The sequence below is a fragment of the Syzygium oleosum genome, unplaced genomic scaffold (genome assembly GCF_021117445.2).
Source record: "Syzygium oleosum isolate NSW1041296 unplaced genomic scaffold, Sole_v2.1 Sole_v2.43, whole genome shotgun sequence".
In the NCBI taxonomy this organism is placed as follows: Eukaryota; Viridiplantae; Streptophyta; class Magnoliopsida; order Myrtales; family Myrtaceae; genus Syzygium; species Syzygium oleosum.
The window spans coordinates 1228165-1255829 of NW_026607527.1; the positions used below are offsets into that span (position 1 = coordinate 1228165).

At 42.1% G+C, this 27665-nt stretch overlaps 2 protein-coding genes across 2 annotated transcripts; one reads left to right on the forward strand and one right to left on the reverse strand.

Annotated features, from left to right (window-relative positions):
• Window positions 1-1336: 1336 nt before the first annotated feature.
• On the forward strand, window positions 1337-5159 carry LOC115691402 (uncharacterized). The gene is made up of 9 exons (XM_030618024.2): window positions 1337-1680; window positions 2278-2390; window positions 2810-2982; window positions 3167-3260; window positions 3577-3683; window positions 3783-3876; window positions 4262-4347; window positions 4503-4567; window positions 4701-5159. The coding sequence occupies exons 1-9, from the start codon at window positions 1437-1439 to the stop codon at window positions 4808-4810; spliced, it is 1086 nt and encodes a 361-aa protein (XP_030473884.2). The 5' UTR covers window positions 1337-1436; the 3' UTR covers window positions 4811-5159.
• Window positions 5160-9772: 4613 nt separating this feature from the next.
• Window positions 9773-13432, reverse strand: LOC115666053 (CASP-like protein 1D1). The gene is made up of 3 exons (XM_030587847.2): window positions 13028-13432; window positions 11209-11335; window positions 9773-10278 (listed from the first exon to the last, which is right to left on the reverse strand). Exons 1-3 carry the CDS (start codon window positions 13321-13323, stop codon window positions 10054-10056), a joined length of 648 nt encoding a protein of 215 aa, XP_030443707.1. The 5' UTR covers window positions 13324-13432; the 3' UTR covers window positions 9773-10053.
• Between the last annotated feature and the right edge of the window lie 14233 nt (window positions 13433-27665).

The following is a 27665-nucleotide window of genomic DNA, read 5'->3' on the forward strand; positions in this document are numbered from 1 at the left end:
ATACTTTTAAGGAATGTCTCAAGGAACTAATTAAGTATACTTTTTCAAGCAATACATTAGCGCTTGTAGCGTTTTCGTAATTAGACACTTGAAGCACTACTCCCAGTCCATTACTTAAAGCCCAAGAAAGGCGATCCGTGATTGTTGGGTGTTTTCGTAACCCTAGAGAATGACACCTCTTATAAACAGATTCATTTCACTAAAAACCCCCCAAGAAATGGAAAAGTGATCGGTTTGGTGCAACCGCCCAATCACATAATCAGCATGATAAGTAATGCCTAGATTTTAAAAACATTAAGGATGGGGATAGGAGGCAAGGTAAACCCGAATTGGATAAATTTTTTTTTAAAGATAATGTAATAGTAATCTTCCAACAATAGAGTGATGGAGTGCCACATCCAGATATTGTCTCGCCGGCCATCATGCGAGGACCAATACCACGACAGTCCATGATCGTCACTTCGGACCACCGTCTGATTGTCATTGCCTCTGACCATCGCCGATCGTCATCGCCAGCCGATCGTATTCTGACGACTTAGGGTGAAAAAGAGAAGTGATACATCACATAGCTATCACCATCGAAGAACTCAAATCCCCTCATGAGTGCGTCAAATCCTTCGAGGTCGTTGTCCCCTGCAAAGGCGTGCTTGCTCTTGTCACTCACTGCCCATTGCCATCCACTGGTGGATCTCCGTCCACCTCCTCTTTGCCCCTCACCCTAGATTGTTAGCTTCGAAGTCAAGCTGCGCTCAAGCTTCGCGTGCGGTGTCCACCACCCCGTCGCCACCTTTCACCTCCACATCGATTGTGGCTGCCTCGTTCGCCAGATCGGTAGCGTCCATTGCCTCCCTCAATTGCTCCGCAAAGCCATTAGCGACCCGAGGCTTGTCTTCGCTAGTGTCCGATTCACCTGTGACGCAATGAAGCTTAGTGAGGACTATGACCTGGAGATAGAGATGGCGATGGATCTGGAGAAGAGTAGACGAAGCAGAGGGAGCCAAAGAGAGCGGGTTTGATAACACTGGTAAGGGAGCTCATGAGATAAGATCCGGATATCTCATTGGAGATTACACTAGACAGAGATTTTCAAATGTTTCTAATTATATCTTGGATTACACTAGACATATGATCTGATTTTTTACTATCCGGAGGATATTCAAAGGTTTCTAATTCCACCTTATTGTATCCCATCTCATTCTGAATTCGGACATCACACGCATCCTAACTTCTTGTTAACTTATCTCTACACATGTTGTCGTTTGGTGCGACCCTCGCATGAAATACCTTTTAACAAATCCTGACCTTACCACGTGTCCGCCTAGGATTGCCCTCTCTTCGCTCTCCGTGCTGTGGAAGAGGAGCCAATCAACAATGAGATTGCAAGTCACTTGCCCCATTTTTATCTCCGCCGTGTCTTTTTATCGGAGCATGTAGTGATGGATGCCACCATCAGCATAGCTTCTCCTTCTTCTCCACCTTCTTCTTCTTACTTCACTCCACCTCGTCTCGCTAGACTCTCTCCTCGCTCGTCGCGCCCTTCCACCTCCTCCTCCGTACGCCTCGTCTCGAACGGCACGCGCCGGTCCCCATCGATCTTCGGGATCTCCGATCTCGATTCCGGGCTCAGATCGCCGCCGTCGAGGCCGCGATACCTCCGAGTACGCGCTCTCTCTGTCGCCGGTTGGTCCCCCGCCGTCCCCCCCCCGCTTCCTTTCTTTCGCCTCCTTGTTCGCGGCTTACGAAATGTCGATGGGTGCTCGTTTTTTTGGCGTTTTTCGATTGTCGCCGAATTGAGGAGACCAATGTCGAGAACGTTTTCTGTTGTGGGTTTTCCTTGAAAAATTCTTGACTGGATCTATGAACGAGAAAAATTGCGTCTTGACTGGGTTCTTGTGAGGAATTTGTCGATTTCGCGCGCGTCCATCACTGTTTTCTGGCTGCGCAGTTGAGGTAATGAAGGTGGATTAGATTAGATATCCATCACGAATTGATTCTTTTGATGACCCATTTTAGTTTAGATACAGGTATGAGTTGGGTGAGGTGAGTTGCAGCTCGAAGATTTGAACTTTTAGCCGCACGAATGTGATGATGTATGAGGAAGCGTTGACCCAAAAGATAAATGAAGTAGCAAAAATTTAGGCCGTCTCTTTTCGGCGTGCTTGTGCAATGGCGGATGCTGACTCTTATGCCGACTGTCTACGGTCTGTTTTGTCTGCTTTGGAGAGTGGAAAAGAAGTTGTTCTTGGTTTATTAATGGTTTTATTTTTGTGGGCAAAGGAGCACGAGGTGAAGAAATGGAGGTTTCATCTACCGGAGCGGTTGGACAGAACGATTTGCTGATTGTTGGACCTGGCGTTCTCGGGCGCTTGGTGGCGGAAAGATGGCGTGAGGTATGGATACAAAATTTTCTCTATCTCTGAAAGTCTTACTGGGAGAAACCAAGAGAAACGATTCCATAGCTTGAAAATACAACCATGTTCTCGTCTAAGCCTCTTGCTTGATACTGTCTTTGTTGCTAACCCTCCTTAATTCATTTACATGTGTCTCTTCAATAAACGTATTGCTTGTCTCTGCTGGATGTTGCCTCTTACACCTGGCTAATGTGTGGCTCATTCTGCTTAGAGTTATTTCAATTTGATTGACAACTTTCTGTTGTTTTGTAACTGTTCTGACATAACATATTTACCCATTGCTTCACAAGATGTCCCCTTCGTGTTGTCCTTTGGGTGGGGGGGGTGTTTGTTATGTTGCTAGTTGAAGCAGAACAAGCTTTTTATATGAGACTGAGGGTATGAATTTTTTTGAGCAGGAGCATCCAGGCTGCCAAATTTATGGGCAGACAGTGACTTCCGATCATCACGATGAATTGGTCAAAATGGGGATTATACCATCCTTGAAAGGATCAAAGACAGCTCAGCGGTTTCCTTATGTGATTTTTTGTGCTCCGCCATCACGAACTTCTGACTACCCTGGTGATGTCAGGTGAGCCTAAAATGAACACCAATCTGTCGCACAATTTTCTAATCACTTTCAGTTGCACTTGGATGAAAATGTGGCTATAAGGTGAAACTTTGGGCGGTGAGGCCTGCATATCACACTTTTGAATGTTTAGGTGCTTGTGCTCTGCATGATAATAAATTTGAACTGTTCATCTAACTTTACTCAGACTGGCTGCCCTGAGCTGGAATGGGGAAGGTTCTTTCTTATTCACATCAAGCTCTGCTCCATATGACTGCAACAACAATGGAAACTGTGATGAGGTGCTAATCTAACAAAATCTTTAGCTTTCACCCAATGTCTATGGTGTTTCATGTTTTTGTCATGGCTAAACTACTGCATTAACTAACAATTTGTAAATACTTACCTTGTTAATGGTTGTTCAAAAATATGCAGCACGCATTGGTATCTGTTGCAATTGATTCACGGTCATTGGGATCTCCACTTAATGCATCTTTGTTGAACTTAGGTTTTTTTTGTCATTTTTACGCTGTTACTTTTGTGCCTGTATCATTTGTACTTTTGCAAAGTTCTCATCTTCCTAACTGTTGGTGGTGTTCTGTTGATCTTGCTTTGCAGGATAGTCCTATTGTCCCTATTGGTAGGAGCCCCAGGACAGACGTTCTCCTGAAAGCAGAAGCAGTGGTGATGGAATTCGGTGGCTGTGTTATTAGATTGGCAGGACTCTACATATCCTTTTAAAGTTCGGTAACTGGTATATCTAGAGGGAGAACACCTAGAGTTTGTTATGGGAAAACTACCACCTCTGCTAACCTTAACATTACTTACAAAGCAGATAGGGGTGCACATTCTTATTGGCTAGAGAAGGGAACTGTTGAAGTTCGTCCAGATCACATCCTCAATCTTATACACTATGAGGTTCATATCCTATTTGTTCATTCTTCTGTCATAGTTTGACCGATTTTGGAATGTGCATTGCCAAAAACTCAAAAGGGTAAAGGATGTGAAGGAAAATGGGAGTCCTGCATTATGTCTGCTCTTGTTTTAGTTCTTTTCTAGGTTCATTCAAGTAAAATTAGCGGTCTACACAATTAAGGGTGCTTGCATGCCAAGGGTGCTTGCATGCCAAAAACTTGATTTTGCTTTTTGCATTGTCTGTCTTGGTTTCCTCCACAGCTTTCAATGCGTGTGCCTGTGTGCACAAATGACCTATCTGGATTCTTGTTACATAGATAGCTTCTTTTCCTTTTGTCATTTTAGGGAAGGATGTAGTGGACTTACATAATGGTCTGAATTTTGACAGGATGCTGCTTCCCTCTCAGTTGCAATTATGGAAAAGAAACTTCGTAACAGGATCTTCTTGGGATGTGACAATCACCCTTTATCCAGGTAGGGAATGAGATTTCTGTGGATAGACAAAACGATATTCTAGTGTTGCTTATATAATGTTATGAGGCGTACAATTCCCAAGGCATTTATTAGATTTCATTTAATCTTACTGAATATGGTTGAGCCGTATGAACATCCAATGTTTTTTAATGCAGGCAGGAAGTGATGGACATTGTTGAGAAAAGTGGCAAATTTAGTAAAAAGTTCCAGAGTTTCACTGGTAATTTCCCTTTTGACATTTAAAATGCATCACCGGTTACTTAGATTAAGTACCGAACATTGTTCAACAGTATGGGATTCACAGAAACCATTCTGCTAAAACAGAACTTCACTCGCTTACCTTGTTGTTTCAGGAACTAATGATCCGCTGGGTAAGAAATTGAACAACTCGAAAACTCGTGCAGAAATAGGATGGGAACCCAAGTACCCTAGCTTCTCACATTTTCTTGGAGTAGCTGAGTAAGTGCTGTGCCATGCGATGATGGGAATTGACTCGCAGACATGGTGGGAGAAAAATGCCTGCTCTTAGACTGAAGGCAATTTTATGACCAGTTTATTTCAATTCGTTATTCCTGTGTCACAGTGATTGAAAATGTGTACATACTGTCAAGAGAATATGTTCAATAAGAAGGTAACGGAGCCCGTGTTCATGTATACAAGTCCTTTTCATTTAAGAGTCAACTTGGGCTTGCTCTGATTATGCGGGACTTTATGCTTACGAGTAGACAAAACAGCTGAAGTTATATCTTGGTTCATGTAGTACAATGTCACTTTGGCCATCTATGAGGTAAGTCAGTTTCTGTTTCCCCAAATCTGGCCATCTTACAGGATTGTCTAGTGTGATGCTGAGTTTGAGAGTGTTCTCTATCGGAAGAATCCATCTCCATATGTTCATCAATTTTGTGGAGGATGTAAGTCAAATTCAAATGCCTTGTGAAAAGTTAACCAATTGATTCTTCAAAGTTAATCGAAGACGTGTCTACTCAATATTCTGCAAGAGAATGGCTCATCCTACAAATCTTGCTTTAAGATGTGAAATTGACCATTAGTTGCTGGAACTTCATGTTGTTCAAGATAAACTAACAGGGTGCTGGAACCTCACGTTGTTCAAGATAAACTAACAGGGTCTGATCCTGCAGTTACAGAATGGTTAGTGCATTTGGGATAGGAATCATGGCAGACCACGATCTAGTGAGCAAAGAAAACGCAGAGGTGATGCTGCTTGAGAACTGCAATGTTCCCCCTTATTTGCTCTTTTGGAAACTTTCATTGGAAAAATTTCAGTAAGTCAGGAAGTTGCAGGGCATTGCCGCCTGAACTAATTTAAAAAGAGCGCCTATGTTTGTAGTTGCTCTGCAGCATGGGCTTTCAAACTCGAAGTAGACAATTCATCATGTAACGGAACATAACCAGCTGCTGCCGGCCCCGGAATCAGCGTGTTTTTGTACCTTCGAGAAAGAAGGCAATCGAGATCGGGTCAGCGAACACAATCGACTTTCTTCTGAAACATGCTTGGGTTAAAATTATAACCTCTGTTCTAATTTTCCCCCTGCTATGTACTACTTCCTGCAACTCTTTTGCCATCTCAGTAAAACAAGGAGTCGAGAGAAGCATTTGGTTGTTCCTCTCACTTTCCTCTCCGTTAGTTAAACTACCTTGGACAAATTGCTAGAAACATGAATTGACAAAGGTAAACCAAACTTTTCCTTCTTGTTCTTTCTTGTCTTCATTCCACATGCCTATTTTGCTACTTGCTGAGAGCATCATCCTAGCTTGTAAATCATTGACCAAGACGTCAAATAAAAATCCTTCCTCTAACAACTCTCCGTGTCCTCTCCGAAGCAATGCGACTTTCAACCACAGATTTACAAATTTTATTATGAGTTGTTGCTGACAGACACAGCTAATTATTAGTTCATCCAATTTGCAGCTTGAAGGTTGAACCATTCTCAATCAGTGGTTGTATCCGAAATAGATATAAAAAACAATGGATTCTTAGTTAAACCCCCCAGAAGAACGAAGGGCATATTTAGTGGAGGCTTGAGGTCTCAAAGAAACTTCTCGATCTCAAGTCAACTTGATTCTGCTGAACCAAGAGCTTGGCATCTTCATTCTTCTTCTCCCTCTCATCCCTTGCTCATACTTCACGCGACTCACGCATAAAAAGCCGATTCATTAGTTCTTCAGAGCCTCCATCGGAGATGGGAAAGTTGTGCTGCTCATCGGAAGAAGAAGAAGAAAGCGGCGGATTCGATTTTACTTGGATTATCATCGGGGTGGTCGTGTACGTGCTGCTCCTGTACATGTCCACGCCGCGCAGACCAAGAGGGGGATATGTCTGCAGGACTCATTACTGTTGACCCGGTCCTGCCAAAGTTTGGCTTCAAACATTTCCATGTAACCTTGCTAGTTACTGTCGCTATTGTGCTTTGAAACTCTTATCTCAATCAACACTGGATTTTGCAGTCCAGTTGCTTTATGAATAATTTAAGTTTCATGGGTCATTTGAATTATGAGTTTTCTGCTCCTTAAGTGTTTGTTTTGTATGAAAGTTATGGTTGATTCCATGTAGCGAGAGATCAGTCCTACATGATTATAATCAGCTGTTATTCGTCCTGCTGCTATGGATCCTCGGTTCCTGGTAATTGTTCTCCGCTTCTTGTCTGGATACTCCTCCAAATTTTTCTTATGTTTGTCCCTGAAGCTTCAAGGATTTCAGCTATGACGATTATGCGAAGATGTCAGTGGATTCAATCTTTGAAAAATCTGATAAAAACGCTAATACCATCCTCACGGGACCTGCTATTGCTTTCGACTGGCTAAATATTTTTGCCTTTCTTTTCGCCTACCAATGGTATCTGGTAAATACGGATCATCAATTTCTGAGAGCGTTTGATTCTTTTTTGTTCCAAACTAAATCCGAGTGTTGATTCTATGTAATATGATTTCCAGATGAATGAACTCGAGGAACCATGAGCTTTTGCATTTAGGTAGGTCACAATATTAATCGAGTCATGAAAACTTGCACTTGTCACAGCTTTAGCTATTGAAAGATTCAATAGCTCGAACTATATCATGTAAAAGAAGACATAAAGTGTCGGGAGGTCATCGAGAAAGCCCGATACTTTCACCTGGGCAGAGCCCGACTCCGAATCTGTCAACATATCCGGTTAGATCCACCTTCATTCAAAAGTATAAGCTAAAGAGCACGTGCCAATTAAGATATATTAATTACTCCACGTTACGCCACATCGTCGACGGGTAACTTCTTTTTCCTAATGTCCTCAGACATACACCTTAACAGAAAGAATAAAGGACCCAAACAAGCAGGTGGAATTGAGAAAATACAGCAGCATTGAAGTTGGAACAGACTGAAAATTGTTAAAAGTGCTGCTCTCATTAGAGCTGTAGCCTCCAATACACCGCATGAGTTTCTCAAACATAACTTGTCTTAAAACTGAAAAGGAACACACACGAGAACTTCAACGACAAAGATGTGGCGGTTTGCTGACAGTTGCGGTGAAGATCTAAGGCGTGGCATTAAGGGTAGATGCAAAATGCACTTAGCTTTAGATGGCAATAGAAGGTCGTGTTTAGTTACACAGGTTTTGAAAGGATGAATGAATTTGTTTCCAAACCTTTCAAAAGAAGGATAAAAAAGGGGCTATGAGAATAATTAGAAAACTTTGAAAAGAACTCCAATTCAATTATTTGGACTAACATAAAGTGTCATGTTTTTCTACAACCCTAGTCGAAGGGAGTTCTCTTTAATCATACCTTTGACTAGTGGGTTACAAGCATGGACATCACATGTACTTTATATTCATTAAGTTTGCATATATGTGATGTTTACAACTTGCGACCCATCAATTGGAGTTATAGTTGGAGAAAGGTTTCATTAATCAGGATTGAAGGAAAAAAATATCGCCCTAATAGAATCGTTCATTCAAAATCGAAATTGTTACTATCATTTGCAATAGAGTTTTACTTTATGGACTTAACGGTTATTTTGTTGATTGGGTATCTACTATATATTTGTGATGAGGCACTTATCGGTGCCGATTGTATATAAATTACAGGTAAGAAATAACTAGCGTGCAAAGTTGCAACTATCGACAAATTCGTAATAGTGTCGTCGAAACTGCTGTATTCATCTGTGAAAACTTCACTGAGCTTCACAAACGATGTTTTTCAGAAAATGAAATTTGTTAACGAGTGCTCGAGGGCACTCTAACTTGACTTCTTGAAATTATCTTCAATAACGGAAGTCGCATTAAGGTTGTTACTTTACAAGGGAAAATTGTTAAAAAAGTCCTAAACCTATTGTACGGCGGCCAATTCAGTCCTAAACCTTTTAATTTTGCCAATTCAGTCCTAAACCTTTCTAATTCTTGCCAATTCAGTCCTTCTTTGGCCGGCCGGCGCCGGGCATCCGGCCAACGTTGACGTGGCAATTTTTTATTTTTTTTTTCAATTTTTTAATCTTTTTTTTTCTTTTTTCTTCCTCTGGCCGATCCGGCGACCGGTGGCCGACCAGAGGGAAGGGCCGGCGAGGTCGACCTCACCGGCCTCGCCTCTGCTGAGGCGAGGCCGACCTTGCCGTCGCCTGGTTCGCGACGGCGAGGTCGAGCCTCGTCGTCGCTTGGGTCGACCTCGCCGTCGCGACCGCGACGGGGTCGCGACGGCGAGGGAGGCCGACCTCGCCGTCGCTGGGTCGCGACGGCGAGGCCGACCCTCGCCGTCGCCTGAGTCGCGACGGCGAGGTCGAGCCTCGCCCGGATATGGCGTGGGTCGACCTCGCCGTCGCGACCCGGCGACGGCAAGGGTCGACCTCGCCGTCGCGACCCAGCGACGGCAAGGGTCGACCTCGCCGTGGGGCGAGGCAGCCAAGCGACGGCGAGGTCGGCCTCGCCATCGCGACCTAGGCGACGGTGAGGTCGGCCTCGCCGTCGTCCGGGTCACGACTTGCCGAGTTGACCCAGCGACGGCAAGGCTCGACCTGCCGTCGCGTCACGACGGCGAGGTTGACCCAGGCGACGGCGAGGTCGGCCTCGCCTCAGCAGCAACGAGGCCGGCGAGGTCGACCTCGCCGGCCCTCCCCTTTGGCCGGGCCGGTCGCCGGTCACCGGACCAACCAAAGGAAGAAAAAAGAAAAAAAAAGAAAAAAAGATTAAAAAATTGAAAAATAATAATAAAAAATTGCCACGTCAGCGTTGGCCGGACGGCGGGCGCCGGCCGGCGGCCACGTCAGCACCGGCCAGCCAAAATTGGCTGGAAGGACTAAATTGGCAAGAATTAGAAAGGTTTAGGACTGAATTGATAAAATTAAAAGGTTTAGGACTGAATTGGCCACCGTACAATAGGTTTAGGACTTTTTTGACAATTTTCCCTACTTTACGACAAAGATGCTTTCATCGCATTCTGATTTCAATCCGTGTCACATGCATATCACGATAAAATATACATATTGGGGAACAAAGCCAACCACATGAAACGACATCAATACCCATAATCATCATGTGGCCCAAATACACACCAATTGGGCAATACACACAAGACATCTCCTAGAACCAGACAGGACGACCCATAAAGCATATACATACAAATTTACACGAACTAAATCAATGCACCAGCCAATACAAGGTCGACCACATTGCACGAAAAATACATCCAAGTTGGCAATTGATAGACAAGAAAAGGACCCCTCTACTTGGGGATCTTCTTGTGGATGGAGAGGACGGAGAGGGCGATGAGGAAGACGAGGACGACGGCGGCGAAGAGCGAGACGGCAGTGGCACTTCCGATGTGCCGGCAGAACTTGTCGTAAACGTTGCAGACTTTTCCCCAGTTCGTGTGGCTGTTGCCCTTTAGGCCAATGTAGGCGACTGTGCCGGCCGTGCCCGTGGCCGACACAACGATGCCGAGCATCACCTGTTTGTGCGCCAAGTGTTTGTGTAAATGTCAAAAAGAAAGGCAGTAAAAAAATGACAGAAAATTGGTGATGTTTGCGAGAAGAGGCAAGGGGAATTAGGAAAGTCAGGGATATAAAAATTTGATTGTAATGGGCATCCATCACATCACCTGATAAATTAATTTTACCAATCTATAATTACATTTTTTTTACTGCTATTAACTATTAATCCGGCATCACAACCAAAATTAGGAAAATTACACCACAAGTTCCAAACCTTGTGCGGCGAGTCCTAAACTTTTAATCAGTTTAATCAAATCTTGAACATTCGCCAAAAAGTACAATAGAATCCTAACATTTCAATTGGTTTGATTAAGTCAAAAAATTAATGTTCAAAAGTGTAATTTAAGGATGCCATGCAAGCAACCCTAGTTATCGTTCATCAAAAGGACTCAATTGAATCTTTTTCCGAAAGATGTTTAGGACTTAATAGAACCAAGTAAAAAATTTTAAGATTTGATTACATTTATACACAATATTCAAGTTGTCCGGTGAACTTTTCCCGTTAGAGATCGTTATCGTTTGCTTTTCTTGAGTAGCGTCAAAGAGAATAAGATGAGGTCGCGGAAATTACGATTGGATTTTCGTCCAACTCTATTGAGCTTTAATTCAATCAAGTTGATGCAAAATGTATAATCATCTGATAGAATACATCTCGGTTGTAGCATGTCTCTAATACAAAACTGAATTCATCATCGACAAGATCAACCATAAAATCAACCTTACAAGTTCAAAACACTAAATTCATTCACATTTTTTAGTGGACTTTATTACGTCATCACTTTATTTTTCTCGATTGATATGATTAAATGTATTTTTTTTTAATCCTGTCCGTCAATTCAGCAAATGAGTAAAATCATGATAAGATGGCTTGGAAAATGAAAGCTCACCACATCGCTGAGCAGGAAGAAGAGCTTGAAGCTTGTTGCGAAGATTGGCGTCAAGATCACAGAAATTGATGCCAGTGCTGTGATGATGCTATAAAGGCAAGCCACTGATAGGGCTACTACAAAGTATCTGCAAATTTTGAGTAAAAAAATAAATACATAAATAAATAAATTAAGTTTTAATTAGACCATCATGGCACATCTTTAAACTTTTAATTGCAATCATTAATTGTTTAATTAATATTGAGTAAAGAAATCCACCAGTGGAGTAAAGGAAAGGTGGTTCCACCCCCTCGGATTATCATAAGATTTGCACCAAGCTTTGCGTTTTAAGTATTTGATTTGATTCCGTGGTCCATACCATTATTATATGCATGAACATTTTGTCCCACATGATTATGTGTAAGACATGCAATCATTGAGCTTGAGATGAGCCAAGGCCAAGAGGAACAAATAATTTACGAAAGTGATCATATTCAAACATTAAAGTAGACATATGATATGTTATTTATTCAATCATTAATTTTATTAGACATATGTTGCATAACTTGTGGTATTACTACTTCTTCATGACAAACTGGCACAAAACATTTCATTTTTCATGGGAAAGATTCGGTCTACTTGGACCAACATTGTTTTTAAAGATAAATTTTATCTAAAAGGAAGCTCGTCAAGTACAAACATTCATAAATGAAAATATGGTATGTCAATTTATAAATTAATTTTATTGGACATCTTTTGCATGATTGATATTACTCATCTCCATGAAAAATTGGCAAAAAGATATCTTTTTTTGTTTGGGAAAAGACTCGTCTACTTGGACAAACATTTATTTATCTAGATTCGAATCATCATGCACGGAGCGAGTTATCTGAATCGTCGAATATGTGGGCCCCGTGATTTACCAAATTTAAAATTGGCAAGATTTTCAACTTTCCTATTATTTAGTAAAAGTATCGGTCTCACCCAGCTGGAGAGAGCACCATTTAGGTGGAAGAATTGATCCTTTGTGCTTAATTTGAGTAATCTTCTATTGAAGGATAAACTAATATAAGCTGGTAGGAAATTTGTACAATTTTCATTTTCTTAGTGATTACAAAAACGGATGATTTCAAGGAACTTGTGTATAGACAGCAACCTAATTTCCTCTTTTATTATAAACTTTTTGTTATTATAAATAACTCAAGAAATGTTTAGGTCAGTCTAGGACACGGTGTCCTGAGCCTCGAGCCAATCTACGATAATTGAATCTCATGAATCCCACTCGAATTCGAATTGGGTTTCGTTTATGAAACAATATAAATGTTAATTTTAACAAGCCCAAGCCAAAGCCCTGTTCAAGAAACCAATTCTCACCTGAGAAACTGCATTTTGTGTGATATAGTTATATAGTAGATGATTTATCTTCATGCTAAACGCCAGTAATCTATTTTTTTTTAATAATTATTTGATGTCGGATAAATATGGAGAGGGGGTGACAGAATTTCAACCCTAATCCTTCCTAGTTAGTGGATTCTTGTCGGGTCGAATCCTTGTTACATGACAATTATTATAAACAATTTACAACTTTTTCCTTGAGTCACACGCCAAATGATATAAATTATAAAGCCAAATTGTCTTGTCTATGTGAGTGTTATGTCATCTTTTTTGGCAAGAGAATTCTCTCCCAAAAGCTTCTCAATACCAAGAAAAATAATGATAAAATCCACCATTTATTTGGAAAAGTTGATGAGCAGAAGATTATTGAAAAACCTTAACAAAAAAAAAACCAAAGTGAAAGGAAAAAAAAGTTATGCTGTGCATGGAATGAATATAATCTTACACGAGAGCTGGTGAGTTGTTGAACTTGGCCTCGACCGGAGCCGGACCCCCCAACCCCGGCACCACCTTTGTTTGGTTGCTCGTGACCATCACCACCACTGCGGTCACCGTCGCCGCGAAGAACAAAACCCTAAGCGCCACATCGACCACGAAGCACTTATCCATCGGTGGCGCCGGCTCTGGGGGTGGAGCCGGGGCTTCCGGGGGCGCCTCCTCCTCTTTCGGGGGCTCGCCGACCTCAAGGACGGCCACTTTCTCGAGCTCGACCAGCTTCTTGGGTTCCGCTGTCTCAGCCATAGTTGCCGCGGAGCTTAGATAAAGCGGATTGAGGCACTCTTGTGTGCGTGTGTGATGAGTTTGCGAAGAAGTTGATGCTTTGTGCTTGAGTGTACAAAACGTAGTGCGTTCGTGGGAGTATATATTAGGGTTTAAGGGTATGTTTGGTTGGAATTACGGGCACGCAAAGGCAAATTGGATTTGAATAAAGTGGCTTAATTTGTTGAGCAGCCAAAAATTAGTGCCTCTCTCTCTCTCTCTCTCTTTCACTGAGTTGGAATCGTTGACTCGGGGTTAACTCAATCCAACTCAGGCACGTAGTAATTATACATTTCATTTTCATGAGTGGGATGTGAAGGAAGAAATGGGGACTTGTTTTCTTTTGTTTTTGTTATATTTTCTTAATTGTAGGTAGCTCTCTAGCTGGGGAGCTTATTGTTTAAGCAGCAGTCTTGTTCGATTTGAGTTGGACATTGTCGTTGACATTGAAAGGTATTGAAGAGCTGGTTTTCTGTGATCTTGATTCTTGACAAAATTGCTATAATTTGTGGAAGTAATAAAGTATATCCCTACATATATCCATGTTTCTATGGAACTGGAAGAAAGTGTTTTGAGCCCTTTAATTTTTAGGGTTAATATTAAGAAAAATCCCAAATTGGTACACTTGTAATAAATTTATCAAAAACTAATTTTTTTACCACCAAAAACCCTAAACTGGTACACCTGTGATAAATTTACCATCCGTAAGTTACCGTTAAATTTTACAATCAAATTGTTATATTGGATGACACGTAATAGTTGACAAGTGTACCAATACCCTCCGTTTGTTACGAATATATCAGTTTGTGGTTTTTTATGATATTAATCCAATTTAACGAAAACTAACGAAGGGTAAATTTTTCACAAATATATCAGTATGGGGTTTTTTGTGATCAAAAAATAAGTTTGAGATAAATTTGTCACAGGTGTACCAGTGTGAGGGTTTTTGATGGTCAAAAAATTAGTTTAGGGCAAATTTATCATAGGTGTACCAATTTGAGATTTTTCGTGGTATTAATCATAATTTTTAAAATATGGGTTTAAGTCAATATAATAGCTTTTTTCCTACTTCTAAGATAAGGGGCTCAATCTAGGTAAATCTATTTTCTTCCGGTGGACGTATGATACCATCATGATTATCTTATAACATCAAGTATAAGTAATTTCAAATAACTACTTTTGTAATATGCTTGCATTACATCTTTTAATTTTTTTGGCTAGAGCTTGCATTTTACTGGTTCATTAGGAGTAGGGAAGATTTTAAATAAGGGCTTGAAGTGTCATCTTTTTTTCAAATAAGGGCATGAAGTAGACATGGTCTCAAAGAAGGGCTTGAAGTGGCCAAATCGTCTTAAATAAGGACCTTTGGCCGGCCGGTGAATATTCCGTCGTCAAAGAAGGGGTACTTTAGTAAAAAGAATATATAATTTTATTTTTTTTACTTTATATTTCTTTTTCCTTTCCTTTTTCTTTTTTCTTTTTCCTTTTTCCTTTTTTCTTCTTCCCTCCCCAGTCATTGCTGTTCCTGGCCAATGACCTCCGCCAGCCTTAGGCGAGGGCGAGGGTTACCTCACCTGGGCTAGGCGGGCGAGGGTGATCCTCGCCTAAGACCGGCGACCTCCGCCGGCCCCGGGATGGTCGTCGGAGGGAAAAGAGAAAAAAAAAAGAAAGAAAAGGAAATGAAAAGGAAAAGGAAAAGGAAAAGAAAAAAACAGAAAAAAGAATGAAAAAAGGAAAAAAAAATCAAAAAAGGTAAAAGACAAAAATACCCTTCGGCCGGTGAGGTCATATCCTTATTTGAGACTGATATGGTCACTTTATGTCCTTATTTGAGATAATGTCCACTTAAGGCCCTTATTTGAAATCATGTCCACTTCAGGCCCTTATTTAGAATTTTCCCAAGATACAGAGTTATTCATTATTGACAAAAGCTATACATGTTACAAATTATGATTGCCCAATTGAAATTGTTGTGTACAAGCATAAAGATGCAAAACAAAGTTAAAGATTTTGTTGAAGAGTATGCACTGGTTAAGTAATCAAATAAAAAAATTACAGTGTCAAACAAATCGATTGTCCTTGTGATAAGTACAACAATATTCTTAAAATTGAATACTTTTTCGTCAAACACGTTTAAGAAGTACCATGGTCACTAGTTAACAAGACCTTAAATCAGCACACATATGATTTGAATCTGTACAAATGGTGTGTTTAATACAATAACTTAGTCACAATAATTAAATATGTAGGAAGACATAACCTTTCTCAAGATTCAAATGTGAACGTGCTTTCGTTTTTTTTTTTTTTGGGTAAAATAAGAATTTGATTGGCTTGATCCAGCCGGAAAAATGAGTCTAAAAGAGTCTACGTTTCAGTATGTCCATATGCCCTTTTCCTTTGGAATTGGAGCAATCCTTCAACGGTTGTTAACCATACGCACGAGAGGTTTGAGCATCAGAAAATGCTGTCAGTCTTGAAAATAAAATAAAGTATCGTATATTTGCATCGAGAAGTTATTAGCCATTCAAAGAACAAAGAATGAATTGTTTGGTATGTCGACACACCAATTGCCTTAAGAATATATGCTTAAGAAAAAGACAGTGGATCTTGTTGTTTGAGTCACGAAATTGATTCCATGAAGTAAACAGCTCGCGATCCAAATGGATCAAGAATTCTACGAAACCCTAACACACATGGAGGGTTAAGAGCCACAAGGATTATCTATGTGCGCAAAACCTGCATCAATGGCATGAGGTTTCTTGTCAACAAACTCTAAGAGACCTTAGTGACCATTTGAGTAAATGACTTAATTTAGGGTTTTAAATAAATATATTGGTGTAATACATGTCTTACGTCCGGTTTAGGCCCACGATTCGATTTGATTCTCTACTCCACCGGATGTATACCATATGTGTTTGAATGTGATTGCACGTTCCAATCGCAACTCCTCTCGCTCACAATAAACTTGGATGTCGTGCTTGTTATCCTCTGGGTGAAACCTTATCCGATGCACACGGACAATAGATGCATCCGTGGGGAGTCGAGCTGAGAGGGATTTCGTACTTGATCCTAGCATGACCAGGGGATTTCGTGGCTTTCAAGTTTATACTTGTTTGAGATAGACTTCTTTATTTTAGAAGTTTTAGAAGTAAATAGTTAACCGCGGAGTGCAGTGACCTAGTGGTAAGTGAGCCACATCGTTTTTCACGAGGTTTTGAGTTTGAATTGAGTTGTGAGGTGATTTTTTGATTAGTTTGCTTTAGGAATTTACCACTTCATGTAAAGAGAATTCTTGATTTCTCGCTTGTCGATGAGGCTACTGTAATATGCTCTACCTGAGAATCTTCATATTTTGAGCGGATACAACAATTATAACTCTTACTCATTATCCGTGATGGGTTTGAGAACCTACAATACCCAAAATAAATAACTATAGTCATCACCCCTTTTCCACCATTAAGTACAGTATAGCACATATTCTCTCTTTCTTTTTGGGCGTTCTAAAATTTTCTACCAAGTGAAAAACATAATAAACACCACACAAAAACCAGCCGGCACGCATATCCAGCTTGTTTTCTGATCTCCAGGGTACCAATTTCTATGGGCATGAAAGATTAAAAAAATGATGATGAGATGTCTGAACTTATCCTAGGATTGTTCTTGTAGTTCAGCCAACTTCAATGACTGGACAATTCCATTGCACACATGTCAATGAGGTGGCCAAACTTTTTGTGGACGATACCAAGACCTACCACTCCACTATTCTGTAGTGGGTAGATGAGCCCTTTTTTGAGGGAGGAATCATCCGATTCTGCCGAGTAATTTCTTGCCCATTTTTGACTTATTTCATCAACCCTTTTTCCAATGTTGAATGTACAAGAAATCACATACCCCTGTTGTCTATTGGCCGATGAAGGTTGGCTCAGAAATTTTAGGACATTAACACGTCATGCTAGAGAATAGCTCCCGGAGCTTATCCATTAGAGGCTAAGAGTCAAGTCCACACTATTTACAACAAAGTATTTTCTTTCTTTTCTTAAATTAGGTCTAATTTACAAGAGTCCCCATGTGCCGAACCCAGCGAAAGGGTAACACCCGAGGGGCGCGGCGGTCATTTTGGAGAAGCTCGAACCTGGGAAGCAAGTGGAGGAAAGTTTAATCGGTGTACAGATTTTCTTGGTGGGCTTGAAATCAAAATGATTGCTGAGCAAGCAAGGTTTTTTAAATCAGATTATAATAATTGAAATGTATTAAGAATAGTGTTAGTTTATTGCCATTCGTTCTATCTTGGCTCAATATCCACACATATATTCCTAATCGCTTGTTCAAGAAGGCAATGAAAAGAAAAGAGAAAATGATCTTGAGCAAATCATACCTCTCTTCTGTCATGGTGGTTGGTGCTGATTTGTTGATCAGTCCACGTATGCTCAGGGAAATGATGAGATCATACATATGCAAAAAAGGTCTGATTAAGCAAGGAAAAGGAAAAGTTTGGAAATCCACCCCGAAATGATAAATTTGATGTGTTCAATTTTACCGGGATAATTGTCCAAATAGCCTTAAATTTATCATACGGAAGCTAATTCAGTCCTAAATCTTTTAATTGTGCTAATTTAGTTCTAAAGTTTTCAATTATGTCAATTCAATCCTAAATTTTTTGACAATTTACCAATTTAGTCCTAAATTTTTAGGATTTTAGGACTAAACTATTTGAAAATTTGCCAATTTAGTCATCTCTTATGTCATGGTGGCTGGTGTTGATTTGTTGATCAGTCCACATATGCTCAGGGAAATGATGAGATCATACAAATGGAAAAAGGTCTGATTAAGCAAGGAAAAGGAAAAGTTTGGAAATCCACCCCAAAATAATAAAGGTGATGCATTCAATTTTACCCTTTTCTTTTTTTGTTGAAAAGAAACTTCTTCATTCATCAACGCCAACTAGCTAAACAGTCTAAATGAGTTTCCGAGCGCAAAATATTCCAGAGGAACCGATTGGGGGGAAGAAAATTTTTTCGATGGACTTTGGCAACCAAATCTGCAAGATGGTCAGCCTCACGAGAACAGTGGACGACTCGCAATTGTTTTTAGTTGGCCGAACGGCCGGCGCCGGCTGGCGGCCACGTCAGCGCCGGCCGGCCAAAATTGGCCGGAAGGACTGAATTGGCAAGAATTAGAAAGGTTTAGGACTGAATTGGCAAAATTAAAAGATTTAGGACTGAATTGGCCGCCGTACAATAAGTTTAGGACTGATTTGACAATTTTCCCACATATCATGACATGGCAGAACTCATTTGTCTTTCCTACTTTGGTCCCATTGTATGGGCCATAGATGTTGGTCCTTTTCATGTAAAGTATGTATGGCCCAAGCTAGATTGAAGTTGGTCGTTTTGTGTAAGCGTGGCCCAAATAAGATCGAGAGATAATCCATCTTGGTAGTACTTTCGCTCAACCGCGCTTAAAAAATTAAATTCCAATGTCAATCCAAATTGCAGCCATGGAATGAAGGCCGTTGGCCTCGCGCTACCGCAGAGACCTCCACGGCCGCAAACGGCCACCTTGAACTCCATGGCCTCAGGCGAGAGAAACAGAGATAGAGAGACGAGCGCAGCAGAGGAGATCAAGTGGCTAGGATAGTAGCGGTGGCGGCGTTTAGGGGTGTCAATGGTTCGATTCGATTCGAGTTTTTTGAAAATCCAAACTGAACCAAATCGTTAGGGTGTACGCTTGAACTAAACCGAATTTTGAGCCGAACTGAAAATGAATCCGGTTCGGATTTTGAGAAAACCGAATATTAGGGTTTTTCATGGCGATTTTGAGAGGGGTGAGAGAACATTTAGTTTTTACTGAGAATTTCTGAACCGAACTGAAATAACCCGAACTGGTAAAAAAGAATGATTATTTTTCCATTATCTGAACCGAACCGAAAATGCACGAAATTTCGGTTGGTTCAGTTCCATTTCAATTCGGTTTCGGTTTGGTTTTTACACCCCTAGCGGCGTCGATGGGTGAAGGACGACGGCGACAGCTTGTGGTGGCGACGGATGGGCAGAACAACTCCAATGGCTTGGATGTTCAGGTTGGGGAGGAGGAAGAAGAAGAAGAACAGTAGATACACGACAGACGTGTGGGAACTTCGGAAAACGACGAAAAGAAACGAAAAACAGGGTGATAAATCTCAGCCATTTGAACACGTTATATGCTTTTAAAAGGGCAAAAGTACACCACAAGTGCCATAACTTGTGTACGGCGATCACTTTGGTGCCATAACTTTTTTTTGGATCACTTTGGTGCCAAGTCGGAGGAAAAGAGATCACTTTGGTGCCAATTTGGCCGGAAATCCGACGTGGCATTTTTTATTCATTTTTTACCCCGACGTGGCTCGCCGGAGGCTGAGTCAGCGTGTACAGTCAGCATTTTTTATTTTAAATAATTTTTTTAGCCTGTACAGTCAGCATTTTTAATTTTAAATATTTTTTTCCTTTTTTTTTTCTTTCCTATTTCTTTTCTTTTCATTTTTTTCTTTTCTCCCCTCGCCGGCCGGCCACCGGTTAAGCCCGGGAAGGGCTAGGCGAGGGTGGCCTTGCCCATGGCCGGCAAGGGGCGGCCGACCCTCACCGGCGACAGGCGAGGCCGGCCCTAGCCGACCCAAGCGAGGGTCGCCCTCGCCGGATCTGGCGAGGGTGACCCTCGCCGGCGCGATCCGGCGAGGGCGACCCTCGCGGCGCCGGGCGAGGGTCGCCCACGCCGACTCGGGCAAGGGCGACCCTCGCCCGCCCGGCGAGGGCTTCCTCGCCCGACGCCGGCGAGGGTCACCCTCGCGGATCCGGCGAGGGCGACCCTCGCCGCCGCGGCGAGGGTCGCCCTCGCCCGAGTCGGCGTGGGCGACCCTCGCCGGCGTCGGGCGAGGAAGCCTCGCCTAGGCGGGCGAGGGTCGCCCTCGCCCGAGTCGGCGTGGGCGACCTCGCCCGACGCCGGCGAGGGTCGCCCTCGCAGATCCGGCGAGGGCGACCTCGCCGGCGTCGGCGAGGGAAGCCCTCGCCGGGCGGGCGAGGTTGCCCTCGCTGAGTCGGGCGTGGGCGACCCTCGCCGACGCCGGCGAGGGTCGCCCTCGCGATCCGGCGAGGGCGACCTCGCAGCGTCGGGCGAGGAAGCCGCCGGCGAGGCGCCTCGCCCGACTCAGCATGGGCGACCCTCGCCCGACGCCGGCGAGGGTCGCCCGCGGATCCGGCGAGGGCGACCCGCCGGCGCCGGCGAGGAAGCTCTGGGCGAGGTCGCCCACGCCCGACTCGGCGAGGCGACCTCGCCCGCCTGTGCGAGGGCTTCCTAGCCCGACGCCGGCGAGGGTCGCCCGCCCGAGTCGGGTGTGGGCGACCCTCGCCCGACGCCCGCGAGGCTTCCTCGCCCGACGCCGCCGGCGGGGCGGCCTCGCCTGGGCGGCGAGGGCCGGCCTCGCCTGTCTCCGGCGATGGTCGGCCGCCCTCGCCGGCCATGGGCAAGGCCGCCCTCGCCCGGCCCTTCCCGGGCTTCGCCGGTGGCCGGCCGGCGAGGGGAGAAAAGAAAATAAAGAAAAGAAAAGAAAAAGGAAAGAAAAAAATATTAAAAATTAAAAATGCTGACTGTACACGCTAAAAAAAATTATTTAAAATAAAAAATGCTGACTGTACACGCTGACTCAGCCTCCGGCGAGCCACGTCGGCGTAAAAAATGAATAAAAAATGCCACGTCGGATTTCCGGCCAAATTGGCACCAAAGTGATCTCTTTTCCTCCGACTTGGCACCAAAGTGATCCGAAAAAAAGTTATGGCACCAAAGTGATCGCCGTACACAAGTTATGGCACTTGTGGTGTACTTTTGCCCTTTTAAAAGATTTAGGAGCTCTTCTTAAACCAGCTTGACGTTATTCAACGTGATGAACAACAATATAATTCCTCGACTGCAGAGTTTCTTCAGCCGTCGTGGCTCCTGGAAGTTGGAGTGGATGACAAGAGAAAGGAACAAAGCTGCTCATGAACTTGCTTCGCTGCCCTTTTCTTGATTCTTGACCGGTTTGTTTGCCTGAAACTGTTTCTGAGACCATCAGGGTGGAGGCTCCCTGCTGTTTTGCTTAGAATAGGTTGTAATTTGCGTTTTTCGGCAACAATATTATGTATGACTTTGGTAGATAAGACTGTAAATTTATGCCCTTAAATGTAGAGGATCTTACTTACACTCAAGGCAACTTACGCAACCGTTACACGTAGTTTGGTGGTTATGCATAAAAAGAAAGTGTATGATTTGTTTTGTTTGTGAAAAGAAAGTCGGTCATTATACGAAAGAAATAGTGGTTACGGTGGGTGTGATAATGTAAGAGTGGTTTTTTGAAAGTAACTACTCCTCGACCGAAAAACACTATCCAAACTCAAAAGTTCCTCTATATTGCTCCATTTGTTTCGTCAGGAATAAATAATTTGGAAAACTTTTTTCTAAAACTGATCGCTTGCATAGCTTGAAATATTTAGTCAATTAAAAAAGTTTTCATCATCGATAATAATTTATGTCTAAATATTTTCATAGATATTGAAAATATTTTTCATTAATTCATATTCATATGAGATAAAAGTTATCATATTTAGAAAAATATTTTTTAAATCATTCATTGTTTGTGAAACAAACAAAGCCTATATTTATTGGTGGCATTCTCCCCTTGTTTGATATGGGTTGGGTCATTTCTACCTCTCGTTAAGCATCCTAAAAGTATCAAGAGAGTCTCATTTTACTCTTGCCCTCCGTACAATCACCTCCAACTATCATTGTCGAAGCTCTCAGTACGTGAGATGTCAGCATATATAGTAAGGGTGCATTTATTTTGCGAAAAATACATTATTTAAAAAACACTTTCCTAAAATGATCGCTTGTTTTGTTCACAAAATTAAACGAATAAAAAAAAGTGGTCCATGAAAGTGTTTAAACATAAATTGTTGTAAAAAATGAAACATTTTTTGCCGACAAATTATTTCAAGTAATACTATCAATTATTTTTAGGAAAATGTTTTTCAAATCATGTATTTTTTGTGAAACAAATGGAGCCTAAGATCTAAAGCAAAATGGAGACACAACATCAAGCTATCTTCACCCGTTCAAGACTGTACCCTAATCTCTCTCCTCCTCTCCTTTACCATGTCCAAATTTTTTTTAAACTTTTTACATTTATACCAAGTCGGGTCTAAACCTTTCAATTAAGCTAATTTAGTTTTAAATATTTTGAATTTGTATCAATTTAGTTCATCTGGCCATTTTTAATCTGAAAAGTTTAATGCGGAGTTCAAGTCACTAACATGGGTGCCAGAAAATAAAACGACGCCATTTCCCTCTCTTGAAATGGCGTCGTTTTCCCTAAAAAAAAAGCCTTCCTTAAGTCCCAAAATGGCTTGTGTTAGCTAGGGAATTCTCACCTAAATCTAGATGAACCCTAGTTTGATCTTGCCCAAAATTCTCACCAATTTTCCCTAGATTAGATACTGTCTTGCCATTTCCCTCAAGCCAAGTCATTTTTCTGTCAGTCACCTTTGTTAATTGAGACCACTTTCGCCCAATGCCTTCGTCTGTTGCAATCCCAGACTCGCCCGTCCTTGTGGGCGAAGACCCAACTCGCCCACAACCCAATTGAGACTCGATTTGTCTGTCACAATCCACAGCGAATACAAGCAAGTGTTGTGGTCCGAGTTTGATTGTGTTGTCAACAGTGTTAAGTGAACACAACAACTTTACATGGTGGTCCTAAAGTCAGCAAAGAATGTTCAAAAGGTATGTTGTCGTGGTCCCAAACTGAGTGTGTCATATCCATTTGCCTTGGTTTCTTTGTGTGTATTATTGTTGGTTGGAATAAAATATGCATGCTTTCGGAGCATTGATAGTCATTGTCACGTATCTTAGATTATACAGTGAATTAGCGCGGTTGAAATGAGAATATTCGGCCTTTGTCAGCCCTTGTAGCGATAGAATACTCGCAGCAGTTTTAGCACTAAAATAAGAATATTTAGCCGTTATCATCTAAATTTATTAAATGAGAATGTATAATAAAAGGTTGAACTGCTATATAATACTATGAGACGGAGAGGATTTAATACATTTGCTCAAGTCAAAATTTCCACTCATTGGTAGAACTCTAGGCTGCAATAATGCGATACTAGGTTGTGGTGATTAGATTGTGCGTGACTACTAACATCTGCTTATGTGTTATTATGTAGTCCCTTCATTATACGACTGCTTATAACATATGTAGCATTTTTTGTGTAAGAGCGGTAAGTTAGCATGGGTTTGCCTTTTCCTTGGTGGAAATTTTTCCCATCACCCTTGAATAGGTTAGGGGGAAGATTGTTTAGCAAAAGTTGATATCAACTCAACGAGCTATGTAAGCTTCATTAGAGACATTGAAAATAAAGTAAATAGTAAATTCGAAAAGTTTTATTTTAAGTATCCTGGAAAGTCTCTAGAAGATGAATTGACATACATATGGAATGAGACCGATGTTGTTGATCTAGTTTTCAGTTATTTGCATCATAGGTTAATTGAGGTATATGGAGAAAATTTGTAGTTGATCAGATAGGTGAGGGTGATGGTCAAGGTGCCAATGTAGGTATGGGTAATGGTACTGGTCAAAGTGAGGGTGTTGCTCAAGGGGTCGATGAGGATGCTTGTACTGATGTCAGTTTAGGTAATGAGACAATTGTTGAGCATGAGGGTGGTTTAGATCCTGATGACTTAGTTGATGAAGGTGATTATACTGTGGACGATGACGATGAGATAGACTTCTTTGTCGATGTAATATTCTTGACTAATGATGATGATCGTGATAATGAGTTTTTGGAAGTAAGGAAGAATATGATGGAGTTCTGAGAGAGTGCCTCAAAGGATTTGATTTTAGGGGAATCATTCGTGGAATTGGTAATATCCCAACTATTAGATGTGGATAATGTGATTGATGCTGAAACTGGTTATGAGAGAGAGTACTATAAAATAGATGGAGATGAGAGTTTGTGGTTTGATGAAGGGGGAGATGATGATGATTTTACAAAAAAGGAAAAGTAGGTTTTCAAGACATGATTCTAACTGTATTGTGCTTGTGTTTATTGTGTTTATGACATTTGATAGTAGTAGACAATTCAAAGATGCTCTAATAAAGTAATCAGTGGCCGAGCATGGAGGGATAAAATTTATAAAGAATGACAAGAAATATGTCAGAGCAAAATGTGTTCATGAATGTTGTCCTTGAAAGATTTCTGGGTTTGTTGATGTTCGGAGTGAATCATTTCATATGAAGACCTACAATTCAAAACGTACATGTAACATTAGCTCCAAATATATGAGGGTAATACGTTCTCGGTTAGCAAATTTATAATAAGAGCAATGTCAACTATTAAAATTATTGCTTTCAAGGAGCTTATTAAGGAGTAGTTGGGCTTAAGTATAATTCAATGTAAGAAAGCTAAGTTGTTTGCTTATAAAATGTTGATGGGAAACTATAAGAAGGAATATGTAAAGCTGTGATATTATGCAAAGGAGCTTGGGGAGAGAAATCCTTTGAGTATTATTACATTGAAGGCTAAAAAGCCTGATATATAATCTAAGGCATTGTTTGAAAGAATGTATATTTGTTTTGCTACTTGTAAGAAATGTGACATCCCGAAATTTTGCCCAATTAGGATTTATGAAATGACTGAGTTTAGTAATGTACTTGTAGTCAGTCTCGCCCGGAACTGATCATTCCTGGGATACTAACCTATAGGGAAAGGCTAATTAGGGATTTAAATTCGTACGACTAGAGAGATTCGATCGTGACCCGACTTTCGACCTGAGTAAGGGATGCCGCGCGCTCGATGGGGTTCGGGGCGTGACATCCCGGTTTAATTGGTATCAGAGCAAGGAAAGCTCGATTTAAGATGATCAGAGCTTGGAGTGATAAGGAGTGGAGACCCAGGATAGTGATAGCTGGTTGGAGAAACCTTAGTGAGCCATAGTTGTACCTAGTGCTACACGTATTCCAGATTGTTTGTGATTGATTAATTGATTGAGCAAATTGATTGTTGTGAGGATTGAAATGTAGGTGCGTCTGGACCCGAGGTAAGTGTTCAGACTCTATTGATTGTGGCTTTGTGTTGTAGTTATGGATTGCCTGCTGAGTGAATTTTTGTGTTAATTCACTGCCTAGGACTAGACTGATCTAGTTGGCCTAGGTTACTAATTCCTGAGTGGAATTATAGCAGGTAGGAGAGTGGTAGAATTGATACGATGACCAACGAAGGAAGAGGTGTAGGAAGGGGCGCAGGAAGGGGCGCAGGAAGGGGAAACAGAGGCAGAGGTCGTGCTCGAGCTAGAGCTGTAGAGGACCTCGGATTGGATGCTAGAGCGATAGAAAATCCAGGAATTAATGTTGGAGCTGCGGTGGACCCTAGAATCGATGTTAGACCTGCTGAGGACCCTAGAATGGAAGCGGTCATGAGGACCCTAGAGCAGATTGGTAATATAATAGGACAGCAGACTTAGGAACGAGCTGCTACAATTGCCCAAGCTGCCGAGGCCGCTGCGGCCGCTGTTTCTAATAATAATGGAAATCAAGGGCAGGGGCAAGTGAATGTGAATAGACCAATGCACCAACTGGTCGAGCAGTTTATGAAGCTAAAACCGCCTAAGTTCTCTGGGAAAGGTGATCCTGAGGCTGCACCTCGATGGGTAGAAGAACTCGAGAAAGCTTTTGAGGTGTTAGAGTGTACTGATAACGAGAAAGTAACCCTGGCAGTGTATCAATTACAGGATAACGCGAATGATTGGTGGAAGGCCATCAAAGATAGGATATTTCCAGAGGGTACAGCCCGGACTTGGGCTGCCTTTACTGAAAGTTTTTATGAGAAGTATTTCTCAGCCAGTGCTAGGGAGAGAAAGCTCGCAGAGTTTATGAGACTCCATCGAGGCCAGATGACAGTAGATCAATATGAGGCGAAATTTGCGAGATTGTCTAAGTTTGCGCCGAGAATGGTAGAACATCCCGAGGATAAGGCGCGAAGATTTCGGGATGGATTGAAAGCTGATATCCGTAGCCAGTTGCTACTGGTAAATCTGAGCACGTATGAGGAAATGTTTAATAGGGCCCAAATTCTTGAACGAGATCAAGTGGATAGGGCTGCCGCTTCTGGGTCGAGATTTGTCCAGGGTAGGGACAATCATAATCTTGGGAAGAGGCCGATGCTAGATAATAGACGTTTTACTCCTTCCGTTAGAAGGAATATTGGGAAACCTGCCCGTTTTCAGAATGGTCCATGTCGGGTATGTGGAGAAAGGCATGGAAATGGACCGTGTCCGAGTAGGAGTATGGTATGTTACAGATGTGGCGGAATGGGCCATCAAGCAAAGAACTACCCTAATAATAGACAGGCTAGACCGCCAGCATTACCGCCGCCGCCCAGAGTTGGAAATCAGGTTGGGCTGCCTGTACCCCCGAACCAGAATAGGCCGCCGGTCCAAGGACGAGTCTATGCAATGGCCAGAAGGAAGCAGAGAATGCGCCAGGGGTGGTCACAGGTACGATTTCTCTCTGTGATCATGCTGCATATGCTTTATTTGATCCTGGGACATCACATTCATTTGTGTTTGATCAATTTGTTAAATTGACTAGTATGGAACCGCGACTGCTTGATGTGATGTTGTGTGTGACTACCCCCTTGAATGATAAGATTCTAGTTTCGTTGGGGTGTCCCGATTGCAAGATTGTAATTGGTGATAGGGAAGAGAGAATTGCTTTAGCAGTCCTAGCGATTTATGACTTTGATATGATAGTGAGGATGGATGGGCTAGTTAAGCAAAGGGCAGTGATGGATTGTAGTAATAAGGTGATCCAATTTAATCCTGTTGGACATCCGGAATTCAAAATTGTAGGAAGTCGAGGAGGGACCTCGATTCCTTGAATTCGTCATTGGAAATGACGAAATTGTTAAGCGAAGGGTGTGAAGGATTTTTAGCAGCTGTAGTGGATTTGACGGCTGAGGAGTCGAGGCTAGAAGATATAGCTGTGGTGCGCGATTATCCCGATGTCTTTCCTCAGGAATTGCCGAGATTACCACCAGATCGGGAAGTGGAGTTTGTGATCGAGTTGGCACCTGGGACGGAGCCAATCTCGAAAGCACCTTATAGGATGTCGTTATCGGAATTGAAGGAGTTGAAGGTACTGATGCAGGAGTTATTGGACAGAGGATTTATCCGTCCAAGTGCGTCTCTATGGGGAGCGCCGGTTTTGTTGGTAAGGAAGAAAGATGGATCGCTGAAGTTGTGCATAGATTATCGACAGCTGA

Bases quoted from the DNA above. Each gene is read 5' to 3' on its own strand.
- LOC115691402 (XM_030618024.2), top strand. From the start codon at position 1,437: ATGGATGCCACCATCAGCATAGCTTCTCCTTCTTCTCCACCTTCTTCT. The intron at 3,684-3,782 runs CTACATATCCTT...CCTTAACATTAC, and splicing joins GTTATTAGATTGGCAGGACT to TTACAAAGCAGATAGGGGTG. The intron at 3,877-4,261 runs GTTCATATCCTA...GAATTTTGACAG, and splicing joins TCAATCTTATACACTATGAG to GATGCTGCTTCCCTCTCAGT.
- LOC115666053 (XM_030587847.2), bottom strand. From the start codon at position 13,323: ATGGCTGAGACAGCGGAACCCAAGAAGCTGGTCGAGCTCGAGAAAGTG. The intron at 11,336-13,027 runs GTAAGATTATAT...CAAAATTTGCAG, and splicing joins AACAACTCACCAGCTCTCGT to ATACTTTGTAGTAGCCCTAT. The intron at 10,279-11,208 runs GTGAGCTTTCAT...GCGCACAAACAG, and splicing joins TCTTCCTGCTCAGCGATGTG to GTGATGCTCGGCATCGTTGT.